Source organism: Hirundo rustica, chromosome 15 (assembly GCF_015227805.2).
Source record: "Hirundo rustica isolate bHirRus1 chromosome 15, bHirRus1.pri.v3, whole genome shotgun sequence".
Classification (NCBI taxonomy): Eukaryota; Metazoa; Chordata; class Aves; order Passeriformes; family Hirundinidae; genus Hirundo; species Hirundo rustica.
Window position 1 is genome coordinate 127980 of NC_053464.1, and position 14786 is coordinate 142765.

General features: G+C 44.7%; 1 protein-coding gene and 1 pseudogene across 24 annotated transcripts in view; one reads left to right on the plus strand and one right to left on the minus strand.

Annotated features, from left to right (window-relative positions):
* Positions 1–1389, minus strand: part of MAPK8IP3 (mitogen-activated protein kinase 8 interacting protein 3) — a 70272-nt gene extending 68883 nt beyond the window's left edge. For all 24 annotated transcript variants that reach the window (XM_040079601.1, XM_040079591.2, XM_040079587.1 and 21 more), the window contains exon 1: positions 1018–1389. In XM_040079601.1, coding sequence (XP_039935535.1) covers positions 1018–1335 — 318 coding nt within the window. In that variant the 5' untranslated portion in view covers positions 1336–1389. The remainder of the gene's footprint in view (positions 1–1017) is intronic.
* A 307-nt stretch (positions 1390–1696) lies between these two features.
* The window catches only part of LOC120759780 (major facilitator superfamily domain-containing protein 1-like), a 33264-nt pseudogene continuing 20174 nt past the window's right edge, over positions 1697–14786 (plus strand).

Consider the following 14786-nt stretch of genomic DNA (forward strand, 5'->3'; position numbering starts at 1 on the left):
TTTTTTCAGCACCAGAGGTCTATCCCAGCTCTCAAGAGTGTCACTCCAAGAGGCTGAACAGCAATCTCTATGGCTCCCAGACTTTAAGGCTGAAAGGATGCTCAGTATTTCAGCCGAGACAGGCGCAGGATGACAGAGCGCAGATCACCTCCCCTCTGTCCTGCCTACATCCGAGTCCCTGTAACCCGAGGAGTCTCTTTCCTCTCCATCAGAGGGACTGGATTTCTCATGAGCCACTTCCAAACCCCACCAGCTGGGCAATCCTGCCCCGGCTCTCCCGGGAGTGCATCCAAGCTCCAGGAAACGGCAGCTGCTGACTTGGGAACGATTTTATCAAAATGCAAGGCATAGTTTTGATAAAAACAAGTTTCAAAAATAAGAGCTTATACTCTAAAGGCAGATCCTCGCCTCAAAGAAACAGCTTACAGCTGACATTGAGAACGCTGGACGGCTGCACAAATTACCCATTTTAAAAAATATTTTTTACACCACAAATTATGCTGACCCCTCCGGATGCTGTTAGCATTGCAAAATGAATTCCTAATTCCTCAGGAATTCCACAGGATTGCAGCTATTTTGGTTCGGTTTTTGTCCCTCCCGCTGTCACGGGGCAGCTCAGCCGCAGTGGCCCCGGCCCCGCGGTGCGGCGGAGGAGCCGGGCCGGGCCTGCAGGCGCCGGAGGAGTCCCGGGGGCAGGAGCCCGGCGCTCCCAGGGGAGGGTATGCGCCTCGCCGGGCCCGGGCCCGCCCCCGCACTCCGCTTCCAGAAGGAACCGAGGGATGCTGCCCCGGGGCTCCCGCCGTGGCCCCCGCCCCCCCTCAAACCAGGCCCGCCGCGGGGGCGCGAGCAGCAGGGACCCGCCAGTGGTGGCGACCGGGGCGAAGGAGCGAAGGCCTGTGAGAGATGGCCCAGACGCAGCCCTGAGCCGCTCCAGCCACCCCCTCGGCTCTCCCGCTCCCCTGCACCGGGGTCCCCGCCCGGCCATGGCTAAGATGGTCGCGGGGCGGCGGCACTCACCTCCTCGGCCTGCTTGCGCAGCGCCTTCTCCCGCTCGTACTGCGTGAGCAGCTGCTCGTTGTCCTCCCGCAGCAGCTCCAGCTCCACCTCGTGCTCCTGGTTGTCGGTGAGCACCGAGTCCAGGTTCTCCAACACCGTCACCACCAGCGGCATCAGCTCCTTCACCACCTCCTCGTCGTAGCAGTGGATCAGCCGCTCGAACTCGCGGTAGATGCTGTTGGCGAGGCCCGAGACTCGCTCCGACATCACCGACCCCGAACAGTAATCATCGCCCGGGTACCCCCCCACGCCGCCATCGTCCAGCTGGATCTCCAGCATCCTGCCGGCCGACAGCCCTCGGGCCCGTTCCGCTCGGCCCCGCTCGGCGCCCCGCCGACGCCGCCGCCGTCGTCACCGGGCGCTGCCCCGCCCCACACGCTGCGTCACGATCCGTGGGCACCGGGCGGGGCGGAGCGCAGCGGCACCGCCCAGAGCCGCTGGATCGGGGGCGCGGGCTATCCGTGCTGAAAGCGAGCCCGGCGCCGCAGTGCTTCTTGCGCTGTTGACACGAGCGGCAGCGGTGACGGCGAGTCACCCGCGCAGCAGACCGCGCCAGGAGCAAGCCCGCCTGCGGCCGGTGCCGTCCCCCGAGCCCCGCGGCAGACAAAGCGCCGCGCACCGGGGCTCCACGCAAGGCGCGATGGGCACGCGCGAGGCCCCACGCTGCGGCGTCACGCGCACGGACGGCTGGTAGGGAGCGGCGCATGCCCGCGTCGCGCCGCGTGTCGGACACGCACCGGCTTTGGGACGCGCGTTAGGGACCCGTCACAGCCGCGGTAGTTGCATTTCCAACATCGTGCAGCCGTAGTTACGACGGAGAAAGCAGACAAGGACCTGTTAGCCAGAGGGCCAAACTGGCCATCTCAAGTCCTGAAAGAAAATCCAGCACAACCACCGAATTTCATCAGTAGATTTCCCAAAGCAACAGCAGCACACGCCGAATTATGGGCAGCGGCTCCAACATCTTCGGCAGCCTCCAGCACCCTCGGCAGGTGTCTCAGAAGTCAGAGTCTGCCACATCCTGGGCTCGGCTGAGTTTGGGCTGTAGAACTGGAGAAAGTAGGAACTATTCTCCTCTGTACTGACACCAGCCTGGCAGTGAAGCATGACTTTAAAGAGTTAAGATTTTAGCTAAGGATGACAAGCAATTTATATTGATCAAAATGTAAGTTAGATTAGTAAATGATAGGTTAATGATTATTAGATGCCCAAGCTAGAGCTAACTGTTATATTATGAGCTTGTTTATAAAAGAAGTGGAGTAAGTGAACCACCATAAGAACAGATTTAAACCACTAAGAACAATGGCCAGTACCTGGACTTCGTATCAATCAATCAATCACGAAGCAGGGAACCTTGGATCGTGCCAGAGGGTCACAGAGACCTGATGAAGACTCTCCTGACTTCATCCTTTGAGACCACTGACCCAATTCGAGACCACAGACCCTATTCAAGAGAAGAACTGTGCACGTGTGAAGGACTAATAGCCTCATTTGAATACAGAGCGGGGATGGGAGGTGCTGGGGTTATGCATATGTATTGTAGGTAAGGTCTTGGAAAATTAATAGAGAGCAAAGAGCCTTGTTTGGGGCGGCCACGCCTTTCGGAGATGACTCCCGTGCCACCCGCCAGTGAATAAACATACCACTTTCTAACTTTAATTAGTTAGAGCATCTTTGTCCGTGACTATATTGGTTTTCAATGACTCAGCAGGAGAGAGAAATAGGGGATTGATTTGTGAAAAAGGCTCCCCACACCTTTATTTGGCTTAGAGCTCTGAAGAAGAGTGTAATTCCAAAGTTGTGACTAGCAACAATCATTATTGTGCAAAGGGAAAGAACTTTAACCCTACTCAGAAAGCTTGATTGCAATGGGAATATCGCATCTCACTGGTAATTATGAATTTTAAGTTTTATGACTGGTTTGTTCTATGTTACATCATTATAGCTGACTACATGCTGATAGACTATAGATTCAGAGTGTAGCTGCTTTTAGACAGCTGCTTTTATAGCAAAAACCTATTTGTCTCTAAAAAAAAAAAAAAAGAGAATTGAAAGGGAAGGAATGGAATGGAACAGAATGGTACTGAATTAAATAGGTGTAGTTCACTTGAAAGGGTCCTACAATAATTGAGGATGAGGTGTAGCTATGGGATGTATCACCAGTAGATTATGAGGCATCTGAATGTAACAGCCAGATTTTCAAATGTTTCCACACAGAACAGGCCCAGCCAAGTGCATCAGAGGCACAGAGTGCACAGATATAGAAACAAATGTGAAAGAAATGCAACGAAACTCCTGCTCAAAAATTTAAAATCCAACAAGTCGCCCATGTTGGGCCTTGATTCATTCTGTCTTGTATGGGAAACTTTATAGACCAAGAGTTGTACAGTCATTCACAACCAGCACAGGATGGCAACAAACATGAGAGCATGCTTTATTAAATGCATGATTATATTTAAAATATTATGAACACAAATGCACAGGTAAACATCAAGAGAAGCAAGGCATGCAAAGAGAGTTCACTAGTTCCATATTACACTGAACTTCTAATCTTACATAAAATAGAGAGCATGTAAAAACATTTATAAAGTTTTTTTGCATTTTCCCCACATACGTAAGAAACTGAAATAATGGAAGTGACACAAACTGAAGCCTGTTCAGCTGAGACTGATGAGCTCATGGGATTACCCACTCTTCTGACTGTAATCCCAACAGGCCCAGCAGGCACCCTGAGGGGAGGGGATGTCAGCTGAACTGCATCCTCTTTTCTACAATAGAATCCTGGTTCAGGTCCAGCTAAAACTCCTGCTGAAAGATAGTGATTGCCTTAACTTAAATAGTACATTAAAATATACATTCCCATATTTATAAATTCATAAATAACTTCAAGTCTAGAGATTAGTCAAGAAATGGCAGAAATGTTAGATGCTGCCATGCATGAGAGTTAAAATACCACTTCCAGATGAAAGCTGGTAAGCAAAATATTTCCTTATTCTATCCCTTTTGTGGTTTTATTGCATCTATCATAGGAGTCTAGGATTCAAATTGTTACTTACTTAGCACTAACAGCAAACTGAAACCTGACTGTGCTGTAGATATGCAATTGGATTATGGGTGCAAGGGCACTTTCCTGAAGAGCTTAATTTTCCAAGTAGAGGCACAAGGAGTGAGAAATGGATAGAAACACTGAGACTATGAAAGGAAGATCAGGATTCTTTTGTAATAACCATATGATCTCCAATTACCTATCTTTTTTCCCCCCTTGGACAGTTGGAACTTTGCTTTGTGAAAGAATAAGTATTTTTAGGTGTCTTGGTTTGAAAGACAGGTGTCTGCTAAGGAAGGTGGGAACCTTCCTTGGAATAGAAAATATGACTCCCTTCCCTCCAAATTATCATACCTCTGAAATTATGGGGGTTTCAGGCAAAGATACGGTAAAAGGAATAAAAGCTCTTTACTAGTAGATGTATATATATGTATAACAAGGCAAACAAACAACAACAATGGCAGCAACAACAAACAAAAAACCAGAAGCTCAACCACAGCCTTGTCTGGGCTGCAGGCACTTCCCCCTTTGGTGCAGTTCCGGTCACAGTCTGCAAGGGGGGCTGGTGGCTCCCATCCGGGCAGGGCGGGTGAGAGAATTCCCCCGCAGCTGCAGGGCGTGCTGTAGCGCAAGCTCAGCCACCTTTCCACACGGTGATGGTGACTCAGCTGGCAGGACAGAGAGAAATAGGGCTTTATTTATGTGAGAAACAACTCCTCACTTTTAAAAATTTCAAAAGTTTATTAAAAACCTTAATGTAATAAACTCGATAAGCCAAATTCAGTGAATCAAAATTTAGAATTTTATTTTGAGACTCAAACACAGTCTCCGGTAGCCACAATTAAAAGGGACAGCGTCGAATCCCGGGATTTCGGCACTGGGTGAACACGGTAACTGACTCTGCCAGCCTGTTACCCCATCCGTTCACAAACTGGGTTCCATACTGCGGATTTTTATACAGTCTTTCGCAGAGAGCCGACTGAGACCGTGAGACCCGTGCCTCGAGGTCGCTTCATTAGATATTCATGTTCGTGTCCGGGGTCCGTTGAATAGTCCCTCAAAAGCAGAACAATGTCATGATTACTGCGTCCGGAGAAGTTTTGGAAATGGTAACATCGGGCTGGAACAGATAAGATAGTGATCTGATACAATCAGGAGATCGTCAGGGCACCCATCTCCCTTTTCCGTTCCTTTGTGCTGTCTTTACAACGATTCCCAGCAGAAATTCCCCGTGCCCCTCTGTGCAGCTTTTGTCTCAGTTAACCCTGTACACACCTTTTAGTTTACTGATCTTAAACCCAATTTAAAGTAGATTAATGCTATAGGATACATTATTACATTCTGCCGCGAATGAATTACATATTTTATTGCTTAACGCGAATTAACTTTAGGACATATATCACACTTAACAAAATACAACAAAGGACTGAATAAAGAAAAAGAAATAACAGCGCTGAGAGTGTTGTGACCCTCTGCCACGTGACCACCTACAAAACGGCTGCTCTGCCTTATATTGATTGATTAAAGAAAATATGGGTACTATTTCGATCGGGGGTATATGGGTATACGGGTATATCGATCTAGTATCGATACCCAACTGTGACAGACAAAATCTCTCTAACAGTTTAAAGTTAGAAAGAGTATGGTTATGATGGCCGGGCAGCACGCAGGATAGCTCTCTAATACATGCTGCGAAATTCACAGGTAATTACAAAGCCTTTTATTTACGAAAGTGTTGAATATCCAAAATACAAATGCATATTCATACCCCGTTACCTCCCATTCCCTGCTTCATATGCTAATTTGGCAAAAAGGCTATTAAGCATGCATAGTTTGTTTCCTAAAATGAGTTGGTGGTCTCTTCTTGGGAGGGTTCACCAAAAATGAGGAAGTGAGTCTTCCTCGTTCTGACCTTTCTACCTTTTCAATGCAGATGTGACAAATGAATCCTTGGTAGAACTTACAGATTCCTGTGTTCAGTGGGTCCTTTAAGCAGGAAAACTGCAGCTATCTTATGTCCTATTTACCACATTTTGGTTTTCGTTATAAGCACAGCTACACAAACATAAAGCTGACAAGCAATGAGTTACTAAATCCAGGATAGCTTATCTAAGATCCGGCTTCTGTTAACTGCAAACAAAGCTTACCTATCTACTTCAGCTAATTCAGCAACTTATTATCTTAACTTTCCTAAAAATCCTTAATTCTTCAAAATTATTATCTCAATATAATCCTGGCTCCTCCCGAAGTCTGTCAGTCAACTTCTTTGCCATCCATTGGTGGAGACTACTTTCTTACAACTTGGTTGGAAGTCAAGTGTTGTCATGCCGCGTTTCCTAGTAACAAGCCTTCCCCAAAAACCAAGGCTGTCTGATGGCAACAACTCAGAGGGGGGAAGGGGACTATGGGGACAAAAGAAGACATCCGCACAACAAACAATAACATAACTATACATCAGTAAAACTTCTCTTAACATACACACAATATTCATTTCTTAATTGCAAGAGCCAATCATCGTATTACCCATCTATAACATTTACAAACCCACAGGAGCAGCCAGTCCCAGTGCCTCTGCAGTTGAAGAAATGGACTGTAGCAGGAACCTCGGAGCGCAGGCTGGAACGGCAGAGGTGGGCACACCCAGTGACAGAATGTAGCAGAAAATTCCACAGCCTTAGCAGAAGCTGCAGGAGTCAGGTGGACACGGAGTGTTGGGTGAGGGTGTAGCAAGAAAGCCCAAGGCAGCAGCAGAAATTAGTGGGCTGAGCAGCAGCAGGCAGGCTTCTCTGCAGCAATTGCCACACCTACCCAAGACACGCCCGCTCTGGGAAGAAAGAAGGGTTTGGGGTCCAGAGTTTTCCCTGGAGGCACCCGAGTAGATGGTGAGGATCCTTTCCAGTCGGGTCGGGTGTTAATAAGGTCCCAGTTCAATGGCTGCTCTTACGAGCAGAGGCTCATCCACGGTAAGGAAGAAAGCAGGCTGGACTCCACAGTGGCAGCAAATTCCCCCGCGGTAGCAACAGCTTGACTGCTCCCCTCTGATCCCGAGAGTGAAAGAGAAGAGCTGAGCCCAGCTGAGCCCAACCTGACCCCCCCCAGCCAAAAGTCTCCAGATATCTTTGCCCTTCCCAAGAGAAAAGCTCCCGGCTGAGTCTACAGCCAGCTGCACTCCTTTCCGCCACCTTGGCCACTTCTTTTGTCTCTCTTAAGTATTGGTCGTTACACGTTACCGTTCCCACAGTTTTGTACAGGTTGTGTTATAAACGCTTAAAGGTAGACCTTTGAATCTCAGAAATTTCATTTATATTTGCAACTTTGCATGATTTGCAAACAGTTACACTTGAAGAGTTGTTAGAACCTTGACAATGTTGGCAGTGCTTTCTAAGGACTAATGCCAGAGAGAAAAAGGGGGGGGAGAGATCTTTCTTTCCCCCACAGGAGGCTCCAGAATAGACCGTGACTCCAAGCCTTGATTGGTGGACAACTGACCAATGGTTCAAAGGCAGGATTGGTCCAGAAAGACTCCCATTAAAGACCAATCAAACCTGAGAAAGGGAGCCAATCACAGCAAGGATCCAAACCCACCAATCCCTGAGGAGAAAGAGACCATAAAAAGGGGACTGAACAGCCCTCAGAGAGGGGGAGGGTCACTTTCCTGACATGTGTTGTATCTGGCTTGTTGAAAAGGGTGAGAGACTAGCTTAAACCCCTCATTCCTGGTAGTCAATTTTTAATAAAATGATTGGCCAATTTCCCACAACACTGGAGTTTCATGGCCTCATTCAGAACAATTCTGGGGGCTCAAGTGTTTGTTATAAGCATGATAATCCATTTATTCCCCCCTACCCCAGGCCAGGGAGGGGGCGAAGATGAAGAGAGGTGGAGACAAAGAGTGTGAGAAGGGGCAAGGTTGTGTGTTTTATCAGGTATTCTAGGGGAGGAGTCTTAGGCTTTAGGTCAAACGAAGAGATCAGATACCAGCCTCCTCAAAACAGGACTCCACAGAGTGGTTTTACAAAACCTCATTCATCAAATAATTTCTGAACTGGTGGCGGTGACCGGTGCTTTGGCCAGAGAATGTGTGTTACAGAGATCATCAGCCTTCATTTTTAAATAGACAACCTGCCGTATATATTGGAAACCCTTACCAGTATTTCCGCCTTTAAAGTTTTTATTTTTAATTTACAGCCAGAGGGTGAAAGGAGTTTATCAATAGTTAACTCATGTAACCATAAGTAAACTAGTAAGAGTCAGCAGATATTAATCACAAGCCTAAGAAGCAGGATACACCTTAGTCTTGTTAAGAGAAACAGAATGTACCTTGTCAAGATAAAAGGAACAAAACCTGTTTAAACTGGCACAGAAAACATTGAACCAGCCAGTGAAGGAGTGTGCATGCTTCAGAAAGAAAGGTGAAAAGTGCAAATGAGGAAGATTGCCAGCCTTTGTCAGAAGGACTAGAGGAAGACCCAGTCTTCTTCAGTGCGACCACCAGAGTACACTGCCCTTGCACTCACGTATGATAATGTTATTAATGACTTCTGAGAAGCAATTTTTATAACTGCTCCTATCCCAAGGAGTGTAAAGAATATGCATGGCATTTAACCATATATTGTGCTGTGCAAAGTGCTGGGTGTGCATGTTAGGAGCGATCCCCCACATAGCCAGCACTGAAAAAAGCAAATACCCACCTCACATGAGTTAGTTTCTGAGGTGACTCTTAGCTCAGCATTTGAGTGAATCAGGGGTTTCCTAGAGGACTCAGGAGCTGTTTTAACTCAGACATCCTTGTTAGGTACTCAGAGACCTCAGACTCTACTATTTCTGTTTGTTATGTTCTCATCTGACTGCAGACTCCATGTAGTTTCCTACATTATCATACAGAGTTTCTATTAATTAAGTGGGCTGAAAAAAAATTAGATAAAACTATGGGTAGGATACCTTCACAACCTTCACAAAAGAATTTTTTGTATAGACTGTGTCTATCTGAGCACTCCATCGTCATTTTGCAAACAATACTCTCATTAGTCAAAATGTAATTAATGGCTTCACTGTAACATGTTGCTTTCTTTTAACCAACAGAGAAACAGGTGCATACACTGGTTTGTTCTCTCTAAACCTTTATATTGCTCCAGTGTAGTAAGTGGCACTGCTATTAATGTGCACAATAAACAAAATAAAAACATATTCAACCAAGCAAGACTGTGAAAATACCAAGCAGGATCTCAGTCTGCTGCTCCTTGTTCAACACTAATGGTACATCAAGGAGGCATTTGGAAATATCTAGCGGTACTGCACTCAGTGCCTCAGTGTGCAGAGGATGGGGAAGGGAAGGAAAAGGGAAGGAGAAGCAGAAGGGGAAGGGAAGTCAGGCCTTGTAGGGAAGGTTCAAGAGAGGTTTTGTTTCGTTTCCATAGAACATTAGTGAAAGCAACTTTCATTCTGGGTGAAACCACTGAGATTCACAAACACAGATTTCTACATCCCTGAAAGCAACTCCCAACTCTTTCTTTGTACTCTAAGTTCTTTAAAGAACATAAGAAAACAGAGGTGAATTCACTATAAACACTGTGATTCCATATTTGAAATGCTTCAGATAGGGAGTTTTTTTACAACATTTTGATCGAAACACAGATGTATAAAATCTGCTATAACTTTTTTTCAGTTGGCTGATTTGATGAAGGTTAAAAGTGCCCTTCTCATTGCTGTGCTGAGATGGCTTGGCAACAGAAGTTATTTTCTCCTCTGCCTCTCTTCAGTGTGCTTCAGTAGCATTTTCAGGACAGTGTTAAAAATGGCATCTTTGCCTAAAGCAAATGTCTTTTTGTCACAGTCCCTCAAATTAGCACATACCCAGTTACTGTCCACCTTTTGATCTGTAACAGTAAGTTGCTGGACTTGTGCGCTACCTACCTTGTCCCCAGCACTCACACCTGAACGTCCCCTGAGAACAGTCATGTATCAGGAAATGATGTGTGAGTGGTACAGCATTCCCTCCCAAGGGCATTGTGCTAATTGCCAAACCCTAAGTGCAGCAGGATCTACTCTGAGGAGCTGTAGGATAACAGTCCTGTCTTCCAGCTCTGTATTCTACTAGTTCTCATTGCTGGTATTGATATCAAGGTGTGCTTTTCAGGGAAGATGATAATCATATTCACAGTGGATAAGAACACCACAAGTGCATGCAAAGTGTAAGTTCTGGGTGGATTTCTTTTTATGAATTTGCATGTGGGCTTTGTTAGTTTTTTTCATGCATATTGAATCGATGACTAGGCCTTGAACTGAAGGTAAAAAAGATTTCCTGAATGAGGCTAAGATGTTCTAGCCTGCTGATCTTAGACATTTTACTCCCTGCCCTATACAGAATAAGCAAGCTATGTTACAGATAAGCCATAGCCTCTGCTAGGACAGGTATCTCATGTTAAACTAAGAAAGAGCTAAGAAGTGTAGTAAAATATGCTGAGGCTCATGATAATCCCAGAAACGTTGGATGCTGTTAAATGTTTATTAGTAGCCCTTCCCCACCCAATAGCCTTCCATCCAGGGACAAAGAGAAAGATTAACAAAGTAGGATGGGAGCTAGCCAATGTCACTTTTGTGCATATATTCTGTACCAGCATGCTGCTTTCTTTCCCTGTCCTGGACTCCTACCCCAGCCCCTCTTTTTCTGCTGAAAAGCCACAGGTGTAGGCAGGCCTGGCTGGGTGTTAAAAATAACTACCTAGTCATTGGCTTTCACAAATTCTTATTAATCACAACAGTTTTTATACAGTACAGTTGTAATCACTTTTAACTGCTTTAATATAGTATAATCGGTTAGCTTTTGTAGCCAATGCCCTGCATAGCGTATATATATATAGAGAGAGAGAGAGAGGGAGAGAGAGAGTAGTGTGCTAAGTACATTTTACAATTTAGGCTTTTGGGAAATATTAAAATAAAGGCTACGTGATGTTAAATGCTTTTATTTGTGTAACTAACTGTCAATGGTAAGAAAAGCTGGGATAATAGTGTAAGACAACTATGCTGATTCAATGTACTTGTAGAGTATCTTATCTGAATGATAACAGTGACAAGAGCAAAACAACAACAACAAAAAACCCAAACCAAACCAAAACAAAAAAACTCAAGAAAAAAAAATACAAGGAAACTACTACTGACCCTCCAGGTTATCAGGAAGTGTCAAACAACCGAACGAAGCCTCAAAAAACCAACCAACCAACCAAATAAACAAACAAAAAAACCCCACAATACCAAACAAACAAAAAAATTCATCTACAAGATGGCATGGAGACAAGTCAAAGGTCTAGCCAAGCAAAATAATTCCCGAAACATATAAACTCACAAGAGTGTTTAAATATGCATAATCCTCATAAATATTTAACCAATGCAATGAACAAATATATAAGAAAATTGTTTTACGCTAACTGCGGTGCTTCTGCCAGTTTGCCAAGCATCCCAGTGCTGTGTACTGTCCCTTTTATCCCTTATTAATCTTCTAAAAAATTCAAAGAATGAACCCTGTTTCTCACACTGGGGACAATTTCTTCAGGAAGGAAGATGCAGGTGCACACACCTTAATGCCTCAAAGATTTACAGCAACTTCCCCATTTATTTCCATTGCTTTGTATAAAGCAATGCATCTCGGTTTAGAGACAAGAGAAAACACTCTAGAATTAATGTCTCCGCTGAAGAAAAGGGTTTCAGCAATCCCTTCCCGCCAATAAGAAATGAATGTTAGTGGATGAAAGTGGAAAAAACGACCCATTTATTGACAAACCAAGTGCACACACACGCAGCACAGGGAAAGAAAAGTGAATAAATGCTAGATACTGAATTGTCAGAACCTTGCCCCCAACACACTTACAATGGAACAAAAACAAACAGACAAACAAACAAATATCAAAAGAAACCCAAAAAACCTCCCAAAACCAATCAAACAAACTCAAAAAAACCCCCACCCCACCACAAACCAAACAAATCTACAAAACAAACAAAAAAAAAAATCAAAATGCGAGGGAAAGGAAAGAACACCCAACGGCTGAGCACGTGGTAGGGAGGGGAAAAATGGCAACGGCTTTTGTCTCAGGGAAGAAGAAAACCAACAGGTTCACGCAGCAGCTCAGGAAAACATACGGGAACGTGACGAGTCTCTGATGTTGATCTCCTCTCCACAGCAGATGAAGCTGGTGGATTTAGGGTCCTTTCTTTTGCTGGGTTGACTTTTCTGAAATCTGGTTTGGGGACAGATCAGCCCCTTCTCCCCGTTCCCTACAGCCGTCTCTGACCTCGCACCAAATCAAACCAAACGGGTCAGGGGAAAAAATGGCCGCTGAAGGATTGTTGCCACAGTCTCCAAGCCCAAGGCAAGGGAAAAAACTTTTTTGCCTAAGCTGACAAAAAAATCCAAGCAGCAAAGAGAACCTGCTTTACTCAGCACCATGGATGCCTGGGGAGGGAGGATTGAAAAAGCCCACACAAGAGCCGCAAGGCTCCCCCTTCCCCCCGGACTCAGCTTAAAGCTACAGCAACCATTCCTGGGCCTAGAGCAGACGCTCAGGGAACTGAAAACCACCCTAAGACACAATGTATGACGCAGATCTGACTCCAGCAGAGGGGCCAGAAACCTCACCTGCATATAAAAGAGACATTCAGAACAAATTTAAGGTGCCGGACAGATGCTCAAGTATGGCAATAAAGGGTGCAGAACAAGTGCCAAAGACTCAAGTTGCCTTTATTAGAGGCTCAGCAAAAAGGGAAATTCTTCCTCTGTGACAAGAACAAAGAATATAATTAACTAACCTAAATTAAGGTCCACTTAACTCAGTGCCATAGTAAATCCAATCATGAGTTTATGTCTGTGCTGAATCCGTGGGAGGGATGGTCTCTAAACTAGCTGGAATGAGCTACAGCAAACGGAGCAGCAATACCAGGGAATGGGATTTATTAATTATGTGAAAGAGAGCTCTCACAGCACCAGGACATTACAGGACAAAAAGAACAGCTCATCCCTCAGACACTGAAGTGAGCAAACACACACCAGCATAGGGTTTCCTGCCACTGTGAACCCTTCTCCTTCCTGCTATTCATTCCACGCTTTGCAGTATTCCTCCCTTCCAGCCCCGATGTCAGCAGCACATATAACTGACAAACCTCTGACAGCAGTGAAGAGAGGTCTGGAAGCAGAATATCCCCTGGGAACCCAGTGAGCCTGACAGGAGACATGGGCTGGTCAATGAGAATAACACACAGCCATCAGAAGGAGATGGCAAAGTATGTTAAATGACTACATAATAATCCTCCTGCTGCCCGTGTTTTCAGAGGAAATACACAATTTATTGCAAAATTAACACCTGACAAAATAAAATCCCTCTCTTGCCTGAAAACATTATCTTTACTACAAGTACCTTAGACTATTCATGACTGAAGAGAATTTTTCTTTTCAAAAAGATTTAATACATGTCACAAATCAAATCTCACTGTTTTGTCTCGCATAAAGCAATTGTTTGGGAACAGAATGCAAATAATTACATATGCTTCAATAAGTTAACTGTTAAAGGACTGTTCAGAAAGTTTGAGTCACTGAGACTGAGAGCTTGGTGAAAGAAAATCCAGATAAACAAGAGGAAGCATATAGCAGGAGAGATTGCCTGTTTTCAGGTAGAAAATTGAATCTATTAAATCAGAAAAAAAACCCCAAAAACCCCTAGCACAAGAAGGTCGGGGGCAGGAGGACGTCTTGATACAACTTTCAGTGAGCTTTCTGTAAAACTTACATTAAAATTACAATTATCTGCATAGGTTTCTATGAAAGGACTAAAACCAGGACTCCCAAGAGCTCTAGAAAATTACAAAAGTTCTGTTTAACAATAAATTTACAGTCAAGGCAAAATGTTATGATAATACATTTATAGACACACAAGTGAAGGACCCAGGTAATAGTTCAAATAAAAATCAGAATGATTGAGCATCTATAAATTCAAGTTAGTAATTAAGATAACTGGGATTTGACAGAACAGAAGAGACCCAATAGCCAGGAGACAATACTAAACTCATAGATATCCTTACAAGGTAGAACCTAAGGCAAATCCTGAGTAAACCATCTTCCGACAAACATGCTCCAGGATTTACAAGCCATCGTGGATCCTCCTCATCAAAGGGTTTCTTCGTGGATGATTTCCATAGATTGTGTTCAGAATCTTCATCTTACTTGTCAGCTAATTGATTTTTATTTTCAAATATTAATCTTCATCCTTGAAGGAATAATGGAAGAAGAGCATTCCTCCTCTGTTTGGATTGGTCTGGTTCTTGTTCCATAATTGCTGTGAGTAGATGAGGTTTCTGACGCACTGCTGCTTCTTCAGTTCTAATTTTTTTGCTCTCCCTCCTCTATTTCCAATGCAAAAGCCCACACCTCATCTGCTCCATAAGGGCTTTTTACTAGATACAGGATGGAAATTGCAACACTCCTCAGGTTCTGATGGAAAATGCTGTTGTTCAAGGTTCAGGCTGACATCCCACATGATTTCTGGATCATAGGTTTTAAATTAGTCATGTCTGTTAGATCTGATTATCTCTTGGGAAGTTCTCACAACGACACAGACACCAGAGTTGCTGATGTGCGGATTCAGGAGGAAGTATTAAACCTGGCCATGTTCAGAAAATTAATGGATGGAGCACCTGAAAT